We start from the raw sequence: 16,799 nt of genomic DNA, 5'->3' as shown, positions 1-16,799 counted from the left end.
ACTATCGATTTGAGATTTCCCGCGTACCTTGCGCAAGACCCCAAAGTCTGCTATTAATACGCGAACCGGGCTATCCAACGGGAGAGCGACCCCTAGTCAGGGGTGCTAGCCTGTCGTGGGCGCTGGCTACTGCCGAACGCTCGTTTGACCAGCGACAGCCACTCGGAACACGACACCGCGCCACGACAACCTGGTCGACCATTTCTGATCCAAGTTGTTCAGAACAGCCAGGTGCTCTAGTCACTCCCTTAGATTACCTATCGTCATGATTTTTTGGGCTGACACATGCAACCAGACTACCACCGCTGTCAGTCCATCGCTGCGAGTGCCCCTCTTGGTTAGCGATACGCAAATTTTGGCTCCGTTGACCCCATCACTCTGCGGACCGGACCAGCCTTGCGAGTCCAACCCAAGGGAAATTCAACCACAGAGTGGTCCGGCTCTATGCTTCCAGGGCCAACACTACTGTTGATCTGCCGCGGAACCTCTCAGCTTTCACTTCAGCGCCCACGCCGAAGTCTCAGTGATCCACAATCTCGATAAGCTTTTGTGGTAACCCCCCCTCTCAGGGACTAGCGCCCGCCTATTGCCTGTTCCTGAGTTTCGATCTGGGCCCCAGCATGTCGCTACTGTACTCTGCAGTACGGTCAATCCTGGCCGAAGCCGCCATTTATGTATCCAACACATGCCCATTGTCGCGGATTCTTGGTTCCTAGCGCATCCATCAGGCGGTTTGCCCTGACCGTTCACCACCCTCTTTACCAGAATTGCTGATTTACTCCCACCACTCGCTACCAATTTCTACTACTATAAATACGCACATTCGTTTCTTGCTTTCAAAGCGCGTGCTTATTAGCACACTACTAATATGGGCTTCTTCAAGCTCGGGAAGAAGAAGGGTGGGGATGTGGAATTGACAGAGAAGAAGGGAGATGCCGCACTGCCAGTCGAGCCTTTCATGCCGGCTGCTCCCAGGTGGCCTGGCAGCCTAGCATCCTACCACGGCTCCTCGACCGATCTTACAGCCTCGGTCAATAGCAATGGCCCCAGCTACCTCGACGTGAAGTGCGAGGTTATGGCCCAATGGCTTCACTCAAAGCAGGAAGAGAAGATTTGGACAAGCGGCGAGCCTGGCGAGGGTGTACTTGTCAAGAAGTCGAAAGGATCGTATGCGTTCTCTCCGGCTGAACTTTTCGAGGATGGCTCTGGTCTGTACCAGGCCGTAGCCGCATTGAATGTCAGGGTATGTACAAACCTCAATTGCGGTCAATTGGTCGGATACTCATTGTGACCAGTGTGCCATGACTGTCAACACCCGAGTTCTGCAACTCTTCATGGCCGCGAGACCCGACGAGCACTTCATCCAGATCCACCGAACACTCCGCCTCCAGGTCGTTCCTGACGTTAGCGCCCTGCCACACTGCCAAAGACATCAGTCTGCTGCATTCATCTCCAACACCGCCACACTTCTGGTATGGGAAGACGAGCCCACAAGATTGCTTGAACGAGCGGAGTACATCCAGGATGCTCTGATGAAGATGTCCTGGAAGCCCGCGACCGCCGAAGAAGGCGCGGAGGAGAAGGGCGATAGCAAGAAGCCGTTCGTACAAATCGAAGAGTACGATGAGATGACAGAGGAGGAGGCCGGTATGGAAGAGAAGCCCCGCGAGACTGTTTTGTGGCAGTGTCTCTACGAGGGCGCCACAATTGCTCTCGTCATCGGTTGCATTGGCGCTGGTTGGAGATGGGTCGCTGTCGAGCACATTCAGGATCCCAACTGGATGCGTCTGCTCTTCATCATCGTCCTGCCCGCTCAGGCGTGGCTCGCTCTAGTAAGTCATGGCTCCACGCTTGCGTTGCAATCGTACTGATCAATCCAGTTCTTCTTCCAAGCCCTGATTGGTGATCTCGCCCAATTGTTCGGTCCCGTCGGTCAGATGGAGAGGAACACCAAGTACTACTCTGGCAAAGCACCTCGCCGTCTTCACCGCGACACTTTCGGTCCCTTGCCTCACGTCACCATCCAGATGCCCGTCTACAAGGAAGGTCTTCGCGCTGTCATTGAACCCACTGTTCGTTCCATCAAGCAAGCCATTTCCACGTACGAGCTCCAGGGTGGCACGGCCAACATCTTCGTCAACGACGACGGTATGCAGCTGATCTCCGAAGAGGAGGCCAGGGCTAGACAAGACTACTACGATGAGAATCAGATTGGCTGGGTCGCGCGTCCCAAGCACAACCCCAAGCCTGCCGAAGGCGAGAAGATGTTCCTGCGTCGCGGAAAGTTCAAGAAGGCCTCCAACATGAACTACGCTATGCGTCTATCCACTCAGGTCGAGGAGGCGCTCGCTGCCATGCCCCGCCACAACATGTGGACTCAGCACGATGAGAACAATGCTTACCGCACTGCCCTGCAACGCATCCTCGCTGAGCGCAATGGCGAAGCATGGGCCGATGGCAACATCCGCATGGGCGACTACATCCTGATTATTGATTCCGATACCCGTGTGCCCAACGACTGCTTCCTCGAGGCCGTCTCCGAGATGGAGCAATCGCCCCAAGTTGCTATCCTCCAGTACGCTTCTGGTGTCATGAACGTCACAAACTCTTTCTTCGAGAACGGCATCACCTTCTTCACGAACCTCATTTACACCATGATCCGCTTCGCTGTCTCCAACGGTGACGTAGCCCCCTTCGTCGGCCACAACGCTATCCTCCGCTGGTCCGCCCTGCAAAACATCGAATACGAGTGCGAGGAGGACGGATGGGAAAAATGGTGGTCCGAGTCCACCGTGTCTGAAGACTTCGACATGGCGCTGCGCCTGCAGGCTGAAGGCTACATTGTGCGCCTCGGTGCCTACAAGAACGGCGGCTACCAGGAAGGTGTTTCTCTTACCGTGTACGACGAACTCGCCCGGTGGGAGAAGTACGCATACGGCTGTAACGAGCTGATCTTCCACCCCTTCAAGGACTGGATATTCAAGGGCCCCTTCACAAAACTCTTCCGCACCTTTATCACCTCCAACATGCCTCTGCACTCTAAGCTCACCATCCTGGCGTACATTGGCACATACTACGCGCTGGGCAGCTCCTGGGTCCTCACGCTCATGAACTACGTCATCATTGGTCTCTTCAACGGCCATCTCGACCACTACTACCTCGACTCGTTCAAGATCTATTTCTCGATTGTAATCGTCTTCACCGCAGTCGGCAACGTCGCGCTCGCAGTCCTGCGCTACAGGATCGGCGAGTGCGGTCTCATTCGCGCGCTCTTCACGAACCTGAAATGGATCCCCCTCCTTACCATCTTCCTCGGCGGCGTATCCCTCCACGTCTCGCAAGCCCTCGTCTGCCACTTCTTCAGCATCGACATGCAATGGGGTGCCACCAACAAGGAAGTCGAGGACATCTCCTTCTGGGCCGCGCTCAGCGACGTCGCCAAAAAGTTCAAGTACACATTTGCTTTCTGCTTCGCCATGACGGCGGCCATGGTCTGCATGGCGTTTGTTGTACCCGAGGTCTGGCAGATTCGCCTCCTTACCGCGGTCTTCCCTATGGGCTTGGTGGTTGTCAATCACTTTTTGCTTCCTATTGTTCTTAACCCGCAATTGATGACCTTCACTTGGTGAAGGCGCTGCCTCGGGTCTCTTTCTTACCCTCACTTATGTTATATGGATATGAGTGGCACGCTCTTTATATACGCTGAGATGTCAGTAATATTTTATAAAAGGCGTCAGGCCTTTGAGCTTTTGAGTCGGCCACGATTTGTTGCTCTTAGAATGCGCGTAGAAGGAATACATTCTTTAGTAATACCCATGCGCTCCGAGGTGTTCAATCTCTGTGAAAACTACCCCTCCTCTCGGACGTCGCCATAAGATGATTTCCAGCAAACCATGGTTTGACATGCCATTGACACATGTAACCGCTTGATTGGACAATGGCAGAATCAAAACTCTGGACGGACACCCTGTGATCCATTTGACATATGTAGATCTCCATGTCAACCCCTCTGGAGCCCCTCGCAGAACCAGTGGTCGTCACCCACAACCAAACCAGAGTCGTCTCCACACCAGCCCATGGAACGCGCAGGGCCCTACCCAACAACCATAACCCTCCAACTATCCGTAGACGACAGCGTGGAAACCACGACCCATTCCCTATCTGAGCTTGGCGCACGTGCTGTCCCTTCTCCCGTGCTCCCTTTCCCCTCCACCCCCATCCCCACATCCTCATAGCCAGCGTTGTCAGCATCGTCGACCCTATACCACCTCGTCATCTCGAAGCCGAAATCTGCCTACATCATCGCATCTCAGTTGTCGCCGCTCATCCAGTCTACTAACCTCTCCCGCCATTGCTCCTTTCGAGATGTCTAGGAGGTAGGGAATGAGGCGCAGGAACATGAGTAGACTCCAAAACCGTACACGCGACACGAGCAAGCTACCATCTTTCTCTCGCTTCACACACTGCCGCCGCAACTACCATTACTTAGAGAGGGACCGAAGATTGCGAATTAATCACTACTTACGAGCATGTCCGCTCTCTCTCAGCATGCCCACACACTATCTCTCACTCTCACTCTCTCCGGCTCCCTGCTCACACCCACGCATCTTCGATCCCAGCACGCAATGAGCTAGACAAAGACGGACTAACTCTCACACATCCAATGAATGTATTACCAGAAGACTGTCTAGACACTGCAATCTCAGTCAAGTTTGAAGAATGTGTGCTAACAAACTGATGTATTGCGTATCACGGGATCACTGGTACTGCAAGCGCACGGCACACAGGGGGATTGCTCGGAAGAAGGACGCTTGTTCAAGGACGCAAAGATATGGGAGGTGTTTGATGAGACGAAGCGCAATGCAGTCATAGACGCAAAAAGACCGAGGGGAGGTAGACACGATGGTACACTTGGCTTGATACCGCACGATCTCAAAGATCTACGGACGAGTCAAGCGATCGAACGGACTTGCCGTGTGTACCGTTGCACAGGCTTGGGTTTGTTATACATTGTGACAGTACGCTACGCGACATCCAGAATCCTCCAACTTCCCGTGGAGGACAATGTGGATACGAGATCCCACTCGAGAGAGGCGAAGCTGGGCGCGTGCTGAGCGGGGCGTATCAATGCCCACTCCTCCCCTTTCCCCGCTGCTTTCAGTTCCAGCTCGGCGTCCTTGTCGGGAGTATGTTCTTCTGCGACTTCGAGCCATTGCCTCAGAGCGAAGGCGATGTCTGCGCGCAGCATCGCATCCCGAGCCTCCTCACTGAGCCATTCCATCAGGTGACACCGCTGCTGATCCTCCGGGCTCGGCTCATGCTCGTCAAACTCGGTACAGGAACAGACGTGGATTCCGAAGTTAGGAGAACAGCAGTGGCAGGATAGAGGTAAGGGGGTTTGTCGACATCCATATGGGTCCACCATCTCATCGACCATGTATTGATTCGCATACCCAAGCTCCCAGTACCCGGAAGTGTTGCGGTGCCATGTGAATGTCGATTCGCCCCAGACACACCTGCCAGCAACCGGGAAGGGGCTTGAGTTTGATTGAGGGGGAGGATGGAGAGACAAGGCCCACGATGGGCTGGTGATGACTTCCACCTCCAAGGCGTCGTCTGGGGAGTCATCAACATCGACCCAGTCATGTCCGCCTGCCTCCTCTTCTTCCACGTACTTTGTAGGCCTCAGGCTCTCGATTGCTGTGGTGTTGTGTCCGTGGTTGTAGTACGCCTGCACTGGATCCATGAACTCGAGGCTCTCCTTATGCTCCAACCTCACAATCCGCTCATCCCAATACGCCTCCTCATTGCACTCCTCTTTCCACTTCTTCATGCGCCGGTGCCGGCTGGAGAGATGGCGGTGCTCGTACGCGGGGCAGTCGAGATGGCAGTGTTTCCAGCGGAGAGTTAGGGATTGGCGTTTCCTGAGGTGATGATACCGCGCGCGAGATGCGGAGCGCAGGTCTAGGTAGGATTTGTTGGGTTCGGCTTGCTCCATGCCTTCAACTTGGCGGGCGAGGGAGAGGTTCAGACTCGAGCAGTTGTCTTGGTAGTGGCGGAGGACTGTTGTTGGCTCCTCCATTATGCTCGAGGTTATCCGGAATGGGTATTATAGCGGTGCAGCTGCAGTACTTCGCGACGGTTGCTCGAAACGCAGCGATGTGCGTACGAGCTCGGTTGTAGGTCTAGCAGTGCACTCAATAAAGAGAACTGCTGTGATCGTGCGAAGTGTTTAGTATGTAACGGACGACGCAGACTTGTTGCGTTTGCGGTGTTGGCAGGTCTAGATATGCAGTGCACTCAGTAAAGAAGACTGGATACTGGGCGAGCTGAGAAACCTGAGGAATAATCGGCTGCACGAATGCGTTTATACCTCTTCGTGTTATCAAACAGCATCTCAAAGATGTGACTAAAGTCTGCCTGAGGCTGTGCAACGCCCTCACTAGTAGGACGTAGGAAAAGGGCGGAGCATTGCAGCGCGGCAAGTCTGTGGCTGGGATCATTGATGGACATGAATAGTGAGAGCCAGAGACGGCCTCCGGAATGAATGGCGTCGTCTGGCATGAACGCGGTGTATACAATTAATGGTAGTCTTCTATGTTAAGGCAAAAACGTGAGTAAAAGCTCCTTGGTGAGTTTGACACATTGCCATTGGGGCGTCGACCTCTTTGGCGGGTTGCGCGTAGTGTATTGGCCCTAGTGCAAGTCGTTTGCCGTATGTACACAGAAATACCATTGTAGATTTTTATCAAGATAGAAGGAAAGTGTAGATGTAGAAAGGGCGTCATTTAGCGGGGCAGTGCGCTGTGGCTGAGGCTGAGACTTGGTGGAAGGAATCTTGCCCGAGGCTGTCCTTCCTCTTCCTTCCAACACTCACATGTGATCTCTACCGGGCTTTGCTGTCGCGAACATGTCACTCGCTTTCGAGTTCCTCATCCAAGAGAACCCAAAACACGGCAAGACAGCAACCCTTGCTAGTTGCGAACCGTCTGCGGCTGACGCTCGCTGGCTAACTGGTCCGGAACTTGCTGCGTTGTTGCTCATCGTCTCGCAGGATTGCATGCACGTTCATCGAGCAATCCTCGTTCATTGTCAATATCTACAAGGATGCGTGCGCGTCTGCTGCATCGAGTATGCGTGTAGGACGTCAAGGTGAGCTCTACATTTGGTGATACAGCAGATGCTGCGCGTTCACACCTCAGCGGCATAACGACCAACTTCACCAACTACAGGACGATATCACGCTAAGCGAAGAGCCGGATCTCGGAAGGTTCACTTTTGTTGTTTTACTTCATGATCGTCAACCGATTGGAGGGGCGCGTTTTCCGCTGGAGAACGTGCAAACCCAACGGGCAAGCCATGGCGAGGTCATTACCGTGCGATGTGGTTCGCCGAGGTGGGTACTTTTGATGATCGTTGAACCAGCGTTCATCTTGCAGGATCTCAATCCCTGTAGCATGTTGGCCAGACAGCCTTGCCTGCGATGGCGAAGTCGCACGAATCCCGGACCTTCTTTGCTTTTGAGCGATCGCGACAATGTCAGGCATCGCAAGAATTGCCAATGCATTTGCACACGCTTCAACGCAAGGTTTGAAGGAATTGTTGCTCATGTCGAAATCTCCTTGATCTGATCGACAAACTTTACAACCACATATCGACGCTAGATATGCACTAGCACTAATGACATCAGCGGCCAACAGCCCTCCAGTCGTCTCGGCCTCATCTCCGCACCCCGGTACCTGACATATCGACACGCCTCGACGATGTCCAGATGTTGGGTTTGTCTATTTCGAGTATGGTCTTTCACGTTTGCCCGTTGCCGCGGACGCAACGTTTGAAGGATATCCATGCTGCTGTCTGTCATGACGTGAGTCTGAGGGATCTGTCAAACCCGCAGAGCCACAGTCAACATCTGGGGATTCGAAAGCATGGCTTAGACAGCCGCTTTGATAAGCGTTGAACCCCTCGCCGCATTCCGGACTTGGCCGTTGAGCTTCCTTCTTGCTGCGTTCTGTTGTGCTGGTCGCTGAAGAATACCATGCCGAACGCGAAGTACCTCGGACTGAGAGGCGGAAGTCTCGCGACGGTCATCAGTACTGTCTGTGGACTGTGCTTCTTGTAAGTCGTGTTGCGAATGTTAGGCTAGGCGACTGACAGATGTGACAGATGTTTCGGTTATGCGCAGGGTGTTATGGGCGGTCTCTTGACCGTTCCCCAATTCCTGGATCGCTTCCCTCAGGTTGACACATTGGATCCTGCGCAGGCGTCGTTCCACAGTGCGTGGGTCACTGGTATGTTCCATATGGCGCTTTCGTACAGGATCTCTCGCTAACACAAACAGGTCTTGCAGTAGGATCCTGGAACCTGGGATGTCTGGTCTCTGCCATCTTGTGCATCGTAGTTAGCGACTCTCTTGGCCGCCGACGTACACTTCTTCTCGGCATTACAATTTGGACAATAGGCGAGATCATTCAGACTTCGTCGTACAGCTTCGCACAGTTCATTGTGGGGCGATGCATTGCCGGTTTCGGTATGTATACCCTGTAATTGAAGTCTACAGGTACCAAGAGCGGCCGCTAACGCATATGTACAGGCAACGGCTTCACCACGTCCACAGCCCCTGCATACCAGGCTGAGTGTGTCAAGTCACACCGTAAGGGAACAATATTGATGATCAGCGCGGGCGCCTTCGTTGCAGCTGGCTACGCGCTATCGTATTGGCTCACCTTCGCCTTCGCCTATGTTGACTCTTCAGCGGCATGGCGGGTTCCCATCGCGTTTCAGATCATCTTCTCCTTGCCCGCTATCGCGTTACTGTTCTTCTTGCCAGAGTCTCCACGATGGCTCATCCTGACGGGTCGAGAACAGGAAGCGTTGAACGTGCTCGCTGCCCTCAACGATGCCGACGTCGATGATTTTGAGATCAAGGACGAGTTCCTGCAGATCAAGGATGCTATCCTGATCATGGCTCAAGGGTCGACAGCAAGTATATTCTCGAACAAGGAGCGCCGCGGTTTCCATCGTGTTGTTCTTGCCTACTTCGTCCAGGTCTTCCAGCAGGGGACCGGTATTAATCTTGTTCTGCAGTACCTTAGTTGGATCTTCTTCACTCGCATGAACTACACCGGATGGCTAGCACGTCTCCTCGCTGGATGTTCTGCCACCACGTATTTTCTTGCCAGTTTTGTCGCTGTCGTCGGTATCGATCGCTTTTGGGGCCGTAGGTCATTGATGATGTTTGGTGCTTCTGGTATGAGTGGTTGCATGATTCTTATTACAATCATGCAGTACCTCTGGACTGAGCGCAACGTTACCGGCACAAGAATTGCCAGTACTGTCTTCCTCTTCGCGTTCTCTATGTTCTTCGCCATCGGCTGGCAGGGAATGGCCTGGCTGTACCAAGTTGAGATCGTCCCTTTGAGAATCCGTGGACCGGCTAATGCCATCAGTACCAGTGCCAATTGGATGCTGAACTTCGTGTAAGTGGCGGAACGATAATGTGTAGTGTCCAGTACTAACATTTCAATAGCGTAGTCTTTATCACCCCCATCGCGTTTACCAACATCGGCTATCGCACCTGGATCATCTTTGCTGCGACGAACTTCGCAATCATCCCCCTCGTTTACTTCTTCTACCCAGAAACTGCATTCCGTTCGCTCGAAGAAGTCGATGTCGTTTTCGCACTTGTTGACGAGGAGCCTGGCAACCCTTGGCTCAGTGTCGTGAGGATCAGCAAGAACGAGCCGCTGTGGTTCGGTAAGCGTGGCGAGAAGCGCTTGGACTTCCAGTACCAGAATAGCTCTTGGCATCGCAAGTTGATGGGCAGCAGTGGCAGCAGCGGGAATGGTACCGGAAGTGACAGCAACAGAGTGATGAACGAAAAGGACCAGGCGGCAGAAGATTTCAACCGTTCCCTCCAACCTACAGAACCCGGCCTTGGCATTGTTACTTCCAACTGCTATGCAGGCCAGCAGAACGGCTACAGACCCGCAAGCCCCGAGTCCCCCATCGACCCTCGACTGTCCCCTCCCAACTTGAAAGATACATCACCGACATCGACTATGGGCGACAAGAAGCTGCGCAAGAAGAACAGCCGAACACACCACAAAGACTCCCTCAGCAGCGAGCCCACTCTCATCCATCAGGATTCGCACGACAGCGCCGACCCACCACCCATCCACCGCAACAAGAGCGAAAGAGACACATGGTACCAGAGCAAAGAGTCTCTCGCATCCGCCGAAGCAACCGGAACACCAGTATGGTACAACTCGGAAACTGCGGCGCCACTCCCAGACCCGCCAATAATACGCTCCCGCAGCAATTCATCTTTACCACCATCACGACCCACATCACGCGGCCGCCAACGGCGCTCCCGCCCAATGACGGCAGACACGCAGCGCAGTTTCCTGTTCGACAACGAGTCGGATCACCACGCCATCACGGCCGATGAGCGCATCGAGAGTGAGTCGCTCAGCTCGGTAAACTACCCTGGCAGGCTGAATGGCGATGTTAGGCGAGGGCTTACAAGGACGGCAAGTGGACGGGAGACGTATCTCCCCGATGGGATCGTGGAGGACTTGAGGGATGGGAGTGTGGAGAGGAATATAGAGAGGAGGCTGAGTACTGGGAGTGCGATTGGAAGGCGGTTCACTGCTAGGGATGCTGGGAGAGCGTTTTAGTGCTTGATGGGCTTCTTTGTGTTGGATGACCATAATACTCGATACGAACGAAAGCTTTCAACGTACCGTTTTCCCCTCTTTCAGGCTTTGGTGCTACTCGAAAAGGAAATGTGATTAATGTCCATTTTTTATGTCAACTGTCACTTGGGCCTGTGCTGCGCCCTACCGCGTCACGTGAAATGATGCTTCTTTCCTTAGTAGCGTCATGATGCCGACGGTCCATGTTTTGAGATGCACATCTTTTTGCAGATTCTCAGCGAGGCTCTGTTGATAGTTGTCATACTTTGCAACTCCGTCTCACCCTCTACCCATCTTTCATTCAAACGGTAGTGACTTGCATAGTGAAGCAACATCCGTCCACACACTGAACTATTCGATGAAGACTGTGCAATAAGCGGGTTCGAGAGTCGTCGTGGTTATGCTTAAGTTCGGCGATGATCCGAGTTGGGATGGTTGGTGAGCAATTCATTTCGTGATTCAGTTTCGTCACAAGAGCCTGAGATTTCTGCGACATAAAGGCTGGAGGTGGACCGCGCAACTGGGCCCACGTATCGTCCAGTCAAGCTGACGTGAAAAGATGACCATGGTTCTGAATCATCGTGTGTGCCGACAATCTTGACGGTGTCGGGACGTGTCTGGTGTGATAGACAGCTCTTGATGTTAAATTCGTGGGTCTACCTGAATGGCACATTCTTAGCCTCGATGCCTGCCAATTCATCGACACATATGGAAACCAAAAAACAGTTATGTGAAAGTAACCACGATCACGTACATGTTGGCAACGACGCTAATGGTTCTTTGTCTTGAGACCCGGGTTGGCAATGAACAGGCTGTCGTTCGCATCCTGCAAGAGCTGAACTGTCTCACTCCCACACGCAAACTCACCATGAACACCGTCATCAACAAGATCCGTCGAAGTAGGATGTGAGAGACTCGCTTACTTTATGTCGCGTGTTCACCGCCAATTCTTGCGATCTACCTCATCCCATTACACAAGGGCCCATGTAGCAGATGTTGATGTAGTCCAACAGTATGATAAACTTCCTTTAGAATAGCCCAGGTACATAGCGCGCATTAGTACAGAGATCAATCTCATGCTTCGAGAGACCCTACGACTAGGGAGATGGCCAACTTGACATTAGCCAAGACCTGATGGTGTTCATGATGACGATGGAGTATGCAATAGTCTGCGTTACTGCACTCTAGAGGGAGCGGTGAATAGTAGCTCTGAACGAAGGAAGGTACGGCGAGTGAGGACAAGATCCTGACTGCATCCACGAAAAATCTTACAGAATGTGAAGAGGCGGTGGTCTAAGGAACTGATATCTCGCCCTAGGACTGCCGGGGTAGAAAACCTCGCGCTCAACGGAGAAGCGAAAGTTGAGAGCGCAAAACCTCAACTCCTCCCATTCCCACTGTTTACCCTGCAAAATTTTGTCGTAGTGGTTGTCACACACCTCGATGCTGTCTCCTTTGGACCCACTGCCCCCCTCGGAGGAAGCCGAATAAACATGTGGCTGTGCAGCAACAATTGGCGCACATGAATTCAAATAATGTTCAATAGCCTGAGGACACGAGGCTCTGCAGCCGCTGACATGGGTTACGAGCTGAAACTGTACTCCGAAAAGGTAGCGCGTGTCATGTGTTGCAGGTTGGGCGGCTAGGAAATTTGCTGAAAGCAGAGGCCATGGGGAAAGGGCTTGAGTGAGATCACCCCGTGGCTTGAGATCTAGATCGCCGGGGGCAGGGGTACGTGATGATTTCCATTGCGCTGGTTGATAACGAGGGTTCTGTAGAAAAATTGAACTGTTATCGCAGCTCGTAACATGCAAGCGGTGTGCAGTCGCACATGTAACGGTTGTCGTCGCTCTGGTGTTGTTGTTGTTGAAGGCGTCGATCGAGATTGATAGGACGATGATGACATCGCACAGGGACGACAGCTTTGTGCGCGTGTCACACTCAACGCGCCGCAACGATCGACGCAGAGATGCTTGGCAGGAATTGAGGCCTTGTTTTCAGCCAGGACAATCCAAGTCTCAAGAAGGCGAAAGGGAGCCATTACAATGCCTCTTTCGATGAATAACGTCATGTATCCGCTCTTTAGAGGTGACCAAGGTCGAAAGCGTACTCTTGATGCTGCATGCACGAGATTTGGGATGCACTTCGATGCTCGTAACGCGGGAGAGTGCCGTGACCCCTGAATGCGCGAATCAATGCCTTGCTTTTAGCATGCCCAGTTCGGCTACATGCCCTAGCGATCATGATGTGCGCACGCTGGCGAGCGAAAGGATTTGAGATCGCAAGTTGGTGCAGATTTCGACTCGAGCTCGACTGGTGTTTGCGCAAGGGTACAGTCCCATCAACGAGCATTCCGAGATGCAAGAGCTCACATGCCAGTGAGGATTGCGCCGCAATTGAGGCTGGTGCGGTGGAGACGAGCTCTGTGAGGGTCTGGATGGCTGGAGAACTAAAGGAAAGCTGAAGGCCACTTTGACCAATCATGCGGTAGTAGTCGATCGCACTTGCCCTTGTCTGAACCACTGAGCCGATTTGAGTAGGGGCCCCACGTCATTAGGGACCACTACTTGTAGCTCCCGCATCCTGTTTAATTGTGCTGCGCGGCGACGACCTCTTCATTTTTTCACATCGCACAGTCACCTGCGCGTTAATAACACCCTTTCTTCGTCCTCGAGGGCGCAGACAACCGCCTATACACCCATCATGTCATCCACCGTGAGTAAATAGGGAAAAACAACAACATGCGAACAAGCACTGATTGCATCATAACAGGGTGGACAAACCGGCGAGGCCAGAGATGCGCCGAACAGCTTGTCGTCCTTCCTGTCGACGCTGGTCCCTACAGCAATCCTCGCCGCTGCCTTCGTCACGGCCTTCATCATTTTCCGCAAGTCCTTCCGCCGAGTGTACGCGCCTAGGACGTACCTCAATCATCTGGGGGTTCAACGACAGACTCCAGCCCCGAGTGGGGGCATGTTTGGATGGCTCAAGGACTTTAAGAATCTCAAGGATGAGTATATCCTGGATCATCAGTCGATCGACGGCTATCTTTTCGTGCGCTTCTTCAAGGTGATGGTTGTTCTGAGCTTCTTGGGCGCTTGCATCACCTGGCCTGTTCTGTTCCCAGTCAACGCGACTGGCGGTGCTGGACAACAGCAGTTCGACATTCTCTCTATGAGTAATGTCCTGAACGAAGGCGTTAATGTCAACCGCTACTACGCCCACGCAATCATCTCAGCGATTTTCCTGAGTAAGTCACTCATAAGTATAAGTGGAGGTGGACAGAGTGCCTGGCTGACACATAGTAGGTCTCATCATGGTGATCGTTGCGCGTGAATCATTCTACACTGTAAACCTCCGTCAAGCCTACCGCCGATCACCGTGGGGCGCCAGTCGTCTGTCCGCGCGAACGATCTTGTTCACCAACGTGCCAAAGACACTCTCCCAGAGTGCATTGTTTGAGATGTTCCCTGGTGTCAAGCATGCTTGGGTTGCGTCCAATACCAAGGACCTCGAAGATCTCGTTGAGGATCGCGACAAGACGGCTCTCAAATTCGAGGCTGGCGAGGTCCAGCTTTTGACTGATGCCAACAAGAATAGGATGAAGGCTGAGAAGGGCAAGAAGCACTTCGTAAACGAGAACGCACAGGATGGGACTAAGTGGCTCAACCCTAAGGACCGCCCAACCCACAAGCTCAAGTTCCTCATTGGCAAGAAGGTCGACACCATCGAGTATGGACGCCAGCACCTGGCTGAGCTTATCCCCAAGATCACCGCTGAGCAGGACAAGCACTGGAACGGCCAAGGCGAGCTCGTTGGCGCTGTGTTTATTGAGTTCGACACCCAGAGGCGCGCCCAGGATGCATGGCAGATGATGCAAAGTCGCAAGAACAAGCCCAACTCCAAGATGGACGCTCGTCAGCTTGGTGTCATGCCTCAAGAAGTGGTCTGGAATAACCTCAAGATTGGCAAGTCTCAACACTTCATCCGCTGGGCTGTTGCTACCGCCATCATCGCCGTCATGGTCATCTTCTTCGCCGTTCCCGTTGCTTTCGTTGGTTTGATTTCCAACATCAACTACCTGGCTGGACGATTTACTTGGCTATCGTGGATCCTTGACATCCCCGCAGTGATTCTGGGTGTTGTCACCGGTCTGTTGCCCACCGTTATGCTTGCTGTCTTGATGGCTTTGGTTCCTATCTTCTGCCGTCTCATGGCTAAGCTGGCCGGTTACGTCACTTGGAGCCAGATTGAGTTAAAGACACAGAGCTGGTACTTCGTTTTCCAGGTTGTTCAGGTGTTTCTTGTCGCAACCCTTTCTAGCGCCATTACCTCCGTTATCAACGATGTCCTCAACAACCCCGGTAGCGTCCTGGGCCTTCTCGCAGAGAATCTGCCCAAAGCGTCCAACTTCTACATCAGTTACTTTGTCTTGTTGGGACTTTCGTCGGCCGCCGGTACACTTCTCAACATTGGTGGCTTTGTCGTCGTCGTACTCCTTGGTCGTATTCTCCCTGGAAAGACACCTCGCAAGGTTTTTGACAAGCTTACTAAGCTCTCTGCTCCCGCATGGGGATCTGAGTTCCCCAAGTGGTGCAACTTGGGTGTTATCGCCATCACTTACTCTGGTATTGCCCCACTAATCTTGGGTTTTGCCACTGTCGGTTTCTCCCTCGTCTACATTGCCTACCGCTACAACTTCCTCTATGTATACGAGACCAACATCGATACTAAGGGCGAGGCTTACCAGAAGGCATTGAAGCAGCTCCTCACCGGTGTCTACCTTTCGGAGATCTGTCTTATCGGCCTGTTCGCTATCTCTACCGCGGACAACCGTTACTCCGCGGGTCCTCTGGCGATCATGTGCCTCATGCTGGCAATCACTGTCATCTTCACCGTAACTCTAGGAAGGGCTCTCAAGCATGAGGAGGCTCGTTTGGCATACACCGACCCCACCCCGCAGAACGGTCACATTGAGGATGGACATCGTGATGAGAGCCGCGAGAAGTCTGATTCTGCACCATTGAACGGCACCAACTCGGATCACGCCCCGAAGGCTTCTCGCATTCCCGGCTTCCTCAGGAAAATCATCAACCCAGAGCGCAACTCACTCAACACTCTCTACGGCACGCTGGACAAGTTCTATCACCAACCTCAGGAGCCACTCCCTGTCGAGATCCAGAAGCGCGCCTTCTTCAACCCTGCTGTCACATCGCCTACACCTGTCATCTGGATCGTTCGCGACGACATGGGCATCAGTGAGCGTGAAATCAGGGACACGAAGAAGGCTTGCCCCGAGCTGCAGATGACAGACGAGCAAGCTATCTTCAACGAGAAGGGCAAGGTCTACTGGAAGGGTGTCGATGACGGTCACGCCAGGGAGGCACCTGTGTTTGACGAGCGCATTGTCTACTAGTGGTAGGCGCTCATCGAGTTGCTCTTTTCAGTGTCCGATACCCTCTTACCGCACCCGCAAGACGGAGTTGGAGTCTGATGATACCCCTCGAGGATGATCATTCTTTCCCTGAACCTCGGACCACATACCAAATCTTTTCTTTTCTCTTTAAATGGTTTCCACTTACGATGCAAATGTACGATGAACGAAGAGCTATTGATCCTTACAAACAACAGCGAAGCAGAGATATCCAGATTTGCGTTTTACCAAATAAGTAGTTGTAATACAAAAATGCAAGTCTACTGTCATGTCCATTCATATGTCTATTATCGTCTGCTGTTAGTTCTCGGATTCTTTGTGTTGCTTTCCCTCTCCACCCTATCCTCGCCTCCACAAGGCTGAGAGCACGGGCCACAACATGCCCAACTAACATCGAGCACACGACCAGAACATCCAAACACGCAAGCTAGATCCAGTGCCCCCTCTCTATGGCCACTCTTCTCGTAACGCTTGTGTCTTTCAGTGGTTTTTAGCCTGGTGCTCTCTCAGAACCTTTTGACCTGAGGTTGTCGTGACATCATGCATAAGGATCCGCTGTGCTTTCATCATCGCGACGTTGGAAGCAATATAAACCTCAGCTAGATCGCTGCAGTTACCCTTCCATACGGAAAACAGTCTTCACATTATCAATTGATACTCAATTCAAT

General features: G+C 52.8%; 4 protein-coding genes across 4 annotated transcripts; 3 read left to right on the top strand and 1 right to left on the bottom strand.

Moving 5' to 3' along the window:
• Positions 1 to 958: 958 nt before the first annotated feature.
• BU25DRAFT_349159 (uncharacterized protein) lies at positions 959 to 3,629 on the top strand (the record flags this gene model as incomplete). The annotated part of the gene is made up of 3 exons (XM_033703235.1): positions 959 to 1,243; positions 1,368 to 1,832; positions 1,881 to 3,629. The coding sequence occupies 3 exons, from the start codon at positions 959 to 961 to the stop codon at positions 3,627 to 3,629; spliced, it is 2,499 nt and encodes an 832-aa protein (XP_033558019.1).
• Positions 3,630 to 4,616: 987 nt separating this feature from the next.
• On the bottom strand, positions 4,617 to 6,191 carry BU25DRAFT_167606 (uncharacterized protein). The gene is made up of 2 exons (XM_033700794.1): positions 5,269 to 6,191; positions 4,617 to 5,099 (listed from the first exon to the last, which is right to left on the bottom strand). Exons 1-2 carry the CDS (start codon positions 6,080 to 6,082, stop codon positions 4,933 to 4,935), a joined length of 981 nt encoding a protein of 326 aa, XP_033558018.1. The 5' UTR covers positions 6,083 to 6,191; the 3' UTR covers positions 4,617 to 4,932.
• A 1,847-nt stretch (positions 6,192 to 8,038) lies between these two features.
• On the top strand, positions 8,039 to 10,679 carry BU25DRAFT_433891 (uncharacterized protein; the record flags this gene model as incomplete). Its single annotated transcript, XM_033708822.1, has 5 exons — positions 8,039 to 8,118; positions 8,167 to 8,291; positions 8,342 to 8,530; positions 8,594 to 9,479; positions 9,530 to 10,679. 5 exons carry the CDS (start codon positions 8,039 to 8,041, stop codon positions 10,677 to 10,679), a joined length of 2,430 nt encoding a protein of 809 aa, XP_033558017.1.
• A 2,721-nt stretch (positions 10,680 to 13,400) lies between these two features.
• Positions 13,401 to 16,113, top strand: BU25DRAFT_424509 (DUF221-domain-containing protein; the record flags this gene model as incomplete). The annotated part of the gene is made up of 3 exons (XM_033708290.1): positions 13,401 to 13,412; positions 13,470 to 13,947; positions 14,006 to 16,113. The coding sequence occupies 3 exons, from the start codon at positions 13,401 to 13,403 to the stop codon at positions 16,111 to 16,113; spliced, it is 2,598 nt and encodes an 865-aa protein (XP_033558016.1).
• Between the last annotated feature and the right edge of the window lie 686 nt (positions 16,114 to 16,799).

Source organism: Macroventuria anomochaeta, assembly GCF_010093625.1.
Source record: "Macroventuria anomochaeta strain CBS 525.71 unplaced genomic scaffold BU25scaffold_34, whole genome shotgun sequence".
NCBI classification, from domain to species: domain Eukaryota; kingdom Fungi; phylum Ascomycota; class Dothideomycetes; order Pleosporales; family Didymellaceae; genus Macroventuria; species Macroventuria anomochaeta.
Note: the sequence above shows the minus strand (reverse complement) of the source record. Positions and strands in the feature narration are given on the sequence as shown.

Coding starts and splice junctions, on each gene's coding strand:
- BU25DRAFT_167606 (XM_033700794.1), bottom strand. CDS start 6,082: ATGGAGGAGCCAACAACAGTCCTCCGCCACTACCAAGACAACTGCTCG. Junction 5,100..5,268: donor TCACCTGATGGAATGGCTCA/GTGAGGAGGCTC, acceptor GCACGCGCCCAG/CTTCGCCTCTCTCGAGTGGG.